Raw genomic sequence first — 6,000 nt, forward strand, 5'->3', positions numbered from 1 at the left:
TACATCAGTCTTCATAAAGTACATTTTGTAAATGATATAAGCCCTAGTGGGTGCCTGTATGTATGCAAACCCTAATACACTTTTTCTTGGGTGTAAGTTGATTTTTTATTCTTAAGTTTTCATACTAGTTGGTGAATGCTGACCCTGGATGTAGTCTAGGACCTTTTTTTTCCTGACAGTCTATAACAAACATTGGTTGTTAATCTAAAAAACACAAGGATAATACATTCTCTACATTAACATTAGTAATAATGCGTATATTGCTGACATTATTATGGAGGCAAAATTGTGTGTGTGTCCACACACACACCTTCAAACTATTGTCAAGTTTGCTTTCCTCCACAATTTAGCAACAAAAATCATGTAAAACCTTCAGTGAAACAAATGTCATTTTCAGCAATATCTCAAGGACCTGCACAAGCTGCATGAGGATTGGCTGGTACACCAGTCCATATTCAAACCTCCTGCTCCGGTGTTGGTAAGCACATTTAAAATGTTTGGTTTAAATGAGAAGCGTTCTGAGAAAACTGGGTTTAATGCATGTGCGTAAAGTGTCGTCCCAGATTAGCCTGTGAAGTCAGCACAGGCTAATCAGGGACAACACTTTGCTTTTATGGTATTTTTCTTTTAAAGGAAGTCTCTTCTACACAAAAATCCAGTTAAGGCGAAAAGTGTTGTCTCTGATTAGCATGTGCAGACTGCACAGGCTAATCTGGGACGACACTTTACGCACATGCATTATGCCCAGTTTTCTCAGAACGCGACTCATATTGTCTCTGGACAATTCTTATAAAATGGGGCTTAAAGGGGCCTTTTCACAGATTTTGGCATTTTTTAACTTATTCATTAAATGCTTTATATCGATAAATGTAAACATTGGATCGTAAAAGCTCCAGTAAAAAATCAAGAATAAAATTAAAAAAAGGAAAAGAACATTGCCCGGACCAGGTTTCGAACCAGTGACCCCTGGAGTCCTGCCAGAGTCCTGAAGTAAAAACGCTCTAGCCTACTGAGCTATTCCGCCGAGTACATATTTTTGAAGTATTTTATACCTTATATAAGCAATCTTCGTAGTTTCACAAAATTTAACGACAAAAACAGAACTCTCCAAATTATTCAATCGTTTCGCGTTGCAACGCTTTATAATTTTTAGGTTTTAAAATCGTCAAAAGATGCATATAATGGCTATATTAGACCATGGTAAATGTTCAGTATTACTGTTTCCTCACAAATATCATAAATAAAACGAAAATTTGCGAATCTGAAACAACTTTTTTCAATTTTGTCAATTTACCAAAGCGTGAAAAGATCCCTTTAAATGAGGATCGAACCCAAGACCTACTGGTCTACTACACCGTTGCAACCTGTAGAACATTTGTGTGTCCCACTTGCAGTCTGGTTTAATCCTTTGACCACCACTCCTTTCCTGTGTACTGGCGCACCCTTGTGGTCACAGTGCAGCAACACTTATATCTGGGATTTCCCATGAATACAGGAAACAGTTCTGTTAACCATTCATAAGTCAGCTGAGCAAAACAATCAGAGATTAAAATAAGTTGTGCTTTGTGAAAAGGGGGTTTAATGAATGTGCGTAAAGTGTCGTGCCGGATTAGCCTGTGCAGTCCGCACAATTATGCCAATTACAAAATGGCCAACATGAAATTGAGGGAAGTACAAGAAGCATCAATATAGACAATATTGCTATTCACTGCTTCTTATCCTACTCTTTGTCTTAAAGTGTATTTTCTAGAATCAAAATAAATAATCACTAGATTTCTTGTTATTTCGTTAATGTCTAACATATTATCAAAGACTTCCCCATTTTAAGAAGCTGTCATTTTAAGAATTATTTTGTCACATTATTAATTTTTACTTTTATTCGAAAACAATATTTTATTTAGAAAATTAGGTCTTTTTATAATAATCTAATAACAAACATGATAATTAATGATGATCCCTTTAGTTTTTTTCTGAAACCCAAGGAAACATTATAATGTTGCAAGAATGGTTCCCATTCTTATGTCCAGATGCCAATCTTCTTTACAGGTGCTTGATGCAAACCAGTCTTTGATGGACATGCAAAAGCAGTACGAAGAGGAAAAGTCAACAATACTGTTTGGACTGGAAACCTCTTGATAATGCTCAGTGCTGGTCCTACTTGAAGAATATTACATGCTTTATAAAATTCTGCTTGTTGTCAACAACAGTGATTCAGACTCCATGGTAAAGAATGTAGTCAGCAGAATACAGAGAACAACATTTACTCGTTACAGAAACATTGCGGCAGCTGTCAATAACTCAAAAGATTTTTATAGGGATCTTATTGTTTTTTTATCGGAACTTTAAGAAACTAATTGGTTTTATTTAATCTTTTAAAATTTACCAAAGATAATGCCTCTTTGCTGATTTTGTTGGATCAAAATAAACACAAAAGAAATTAATTAAAAAAAAACAGTAACTGAACTTCAAACGCAAAATTACTTTCGAATTAAGTATGTATAGTTGACGATTTTGAAAACAATACCTTTCAGATTTAGGTAATGACCGTTTATATAAACCTGGTTTGTCAAAATCTTGTTTGATATTTGTGAAGAATATGTATTAGTCAATGAAGCTTAAAGTAAACTTACGTTTGTGTGCATTTCTTTAAAACAATATTAATACAAATTTCTTGTGTTAAAGAGTTACATTATGTGCAAGAAACAACTGCACTGAAGTTTTTAATTTGCAAAGATAAGTGAATTATTTATGATAATAATATATGTAAATAACTGTAATTTTTACTTGTATTTTTGTTAGGTTTGCAACAATGCAAATAGTAATGCTAAAAACAATAACAGCAAAAACAGTCAAATAATTGCATTTATTTACAAAAATCTGTCACTTTGCTACCTCATCTATTTTTGTATTCATAGATTCGTATGTTTTGACATAGAGGTCACTGTCAACACTATGTTAATACATGAAATGAATGTAATGTATAACATATCAATGACAGTACTAACTTCTTTTGTAGAATGAAGCATTTCACATGTAAATATAAATACTGTGTCCAGGCATGCGTTTACATGATTGTTCATGAGTTTACAGATGTTGATTTTTAGATCAGTGAGAGCTCGAGATACTAATTGAAAGTAATGAGCAATTTTTGATAGTTGACCCATCCATCTTTGATTATGTAGTTATTGCCCTATATTTCTACATATTCATGAAGATGAAAGAACAATTTTAAAATGGTTGATTTCTCATGTACAGTTATGGCACTTGCCTTCCGTAATTTGTCAAACATAAAATTAGGCATGGTTTTTGTTTTTGTTGGAAATTGTGCATGTTACCTTCAGTTAATTATTATCCTGAATGAGTTTTTTTATCACCAGGGTATTTATAAAATATTCCAGAAGCTCAGGTGGCTAAAGACAATGTTCTCATACCCTTTATATATTTACCAGGGACCATTCTGTGCTTTGAATTGATATTTTTTTCTTAAACACGTACATGCATCATAAACCAATCTATTCATAAAATCGTTTGAGTTATACTACTAATCCATTTATCAGTGTTTGTATCTGCAAAAAGCTCTGGTTACGATTAACATGCAACATCTTAATATGTCTGTTTCCACTATAAGTATTCCATTGAAATTTCACACACATGTTTGAGTTTATGTGAAGCCACTGACCAAGTTCCTGAAATCTGACCTGCGCATTAGTATAATTATGCACCTTTTTGTGTTAAGAAAAGTGAGTATTAGGTTTGCGTGCAAGTTGAAATTCAGGTTAAAGTGTGTATGCAACAAGTATTTATGACAGTAAATACTACAGATATTCAATTGAAATTTCAAACTTCTCTTCAGGAGCATCAAGCAAGGCCACTGACCAAACCCATAAATCTGAGCTGAACTTTTAGCATAATTTTGAAACTTTATTTTACTTAGTCAGGTAAATATTTGAGTGGTTCAGCTCTTATTTCAAGCTTACAGGCATACCAAGCCTGGGTTTGCATTTGGGACCATTTTGCTCAAGATCAATCACATTTGTTCTTAAAATTGATATAAAGTTGGCACTTAATTACTTCAGATAGGATGGAGATGTCTTGCTGATTTAGCAGGGCCAGGGAGATCAAGGTCACTGTTACTTGAATGAAAAAGAGCTTTAGCTCAATTAATTTGGAAGTAAATTATTTGATTTTGTTGGAGGTATTGTGGTGTCATTGTGTTTGAAGGTACATCTAGCGTACTTGCTGACCAAGAGGCGCATTGCAATTGGGTCAAAGTCACTTTTTCTAAAACTAAAATGGTTACAGATAATAGCTTATAGGGGCCTTTTCAAGTTTTGGTAAATTGCCAAAATTAAAAAAAAGAGTTTCATATTCGCAAATTTTCGTTGTAGTTATGATATTTGTAAGAAAACAGTAATACTGAACATTCACCATGCTCTAAAATATCTATTATATGCATCCTTTGACGATTTAAAAACCTGACAATTGAAAAATATGGAGAGTTCTGTTGTCGTTATATTTTGTGATACATCGAGGATTGCTTATAAAAGTATAAAACACATCACTCATTGTATGAGCACGGATGGCTGAGTGGTCTACACGATAGACTTTACTCCAGGTGTCAGTGGTTCGAGCCCAGTGGAGGGTTACTTTTTTTCTTTCTTTAATTTTATTCTTGTTTTTTTTACTGGAACTTTTAAGATCCAAAGTTTACATTTATCAATTTAAAACATTTAATATCAAACTTCAATACATGCCAAAATCTGTGAAAAGTCCCCCTTTAGTTTTGATTAGGTATTGTGCTGCAGTTTTGTGTGCATGTCAATCGCGGTTGACGGCCCTTTAAGCTCGATTGCATAGACAGCCTACGGCTTATTTGAAACGCTCTCGAGTCCGTTTTCTGGGTGTCTATGGGGGCGATCTAAAGAACGCTCCCACAGTGGGGATCGAGCCCGTGTCCTCCCGATCGCTAGGCGGATACCATATCCACTACGCCACGGCGACCCCCATAATTGTCACAACCACTTGCCCCACTATAATTATGACAACTATTGCCACAATCATAGCTACCATTACAGTGTAGCCTTTTTCTACTGATTGTCTCAATCACAAGTTCATAGACTTACCAATACTACAGCTACCTCCTATGGAATACATATAACTCCGAGTTGGCACCGAATAGATGTAAACAGTTTCTTCACTGCCCGTCATCCCGTCAGTATGTACGCACTTTTTGGTTTCAGGTTGGTGTAAGGTTTCTACGCATCATTTTTGCACCGAAACTTAGTGTTAGAAAAAAGGCAGAAAGCTCTATTTGTAAATTGCGACGAAAATATGACCTGTGATTTGATATTGCTCACATGCGCTGATGAAAGCAAATATTTAGTTGAACAATCTCCAGATGAAGGGGGCCCAAGCCTTGTTTTATGTTGTAAATAAACACTTTACAATTTATTTATTCTTATTGCTTTTAACGGCCTTTAGATTTCCGATGACTCAAAGTTTCTCTCAACTATGCTAGTTTATGACCAACGTTTACAGTGATAGCTGCGTGTTTTGTATGCACGCCGTTATGAATACACGGATTCTTTTGGCATACCAACCTCAGTAACGCTTCACTCTGTCGCAATACAGACAAATGTTAGATCGTAAGTCCGAGCTCTGACACCTATTAATAACAGCGGCCGATACACCCATCGCACGACTGTGCTATCTATCTGGTTTAATAAGACTGCTGACGTTGTTTTAGAGTGTCTTAAACAGACGTCCCCTACGGCATTTCGTTTGTTTATGTTGACCGTTTCTCATTAGTTACTTTACGCCGTTTAATCTGCGACCAAGACGTAACATAATTGTACGATGACAAGCAGTGTATTCCCTCCTCACCTAAGTGTTTGTTGGTGACCGAGGATTGACATATGCACGTTTGTCTTTTTGTCGTTCACGTTAAGTGCTAGGAACGTATGCCGCGCTGTTTATTTTAGACGATTTAAATGTAGGTCT

General features: G+C 35.3%; 1 protein-coding gene across 1 annotated transcript in view; it reads left to right on the plus strand.

Annotated features, from left to right (window-relative positions):
* LOC127846510 (thymidine kinase 2, mitochondrial-like) overlaps positions 1-4,492 on the plus strand; it is a 50,605-nt gene extending 46,113 nt beyond the window's left edge. The window contains exons 8-9 of the mRNA XM_052377805.1: positions 398-478; positions 2,047-4,492. Coding sequence (XP_052233765.1) covers positions 398-478; positions 2,047-2,136 — 171 coding nt within the window. The 3' untranslated portion in view covers positions 2,137-4,492. The remainder of the gene's footprint in view (positions 1-397; positions 479-2,046) is intronic.
* The last annotated feature ends 1,508 nt before the right edge of the window (positions 4,493-6,000 follow it).

The sequence above is a fragment of the Dreissena polymorpha genome, chromosome 9 (genome assembly GCF_020536995.1).
Source record: "Dreissena polymorpha isolate Duluth1 chromosome 9, UMN_Dpol_1.0, whole genome shotgun sequence".
NCBI lineage: Eukaryota > Metazoa > Mollusca > Bivalvia > Myida > Dreissenidae > Dreissena > Dreissena polymorpha.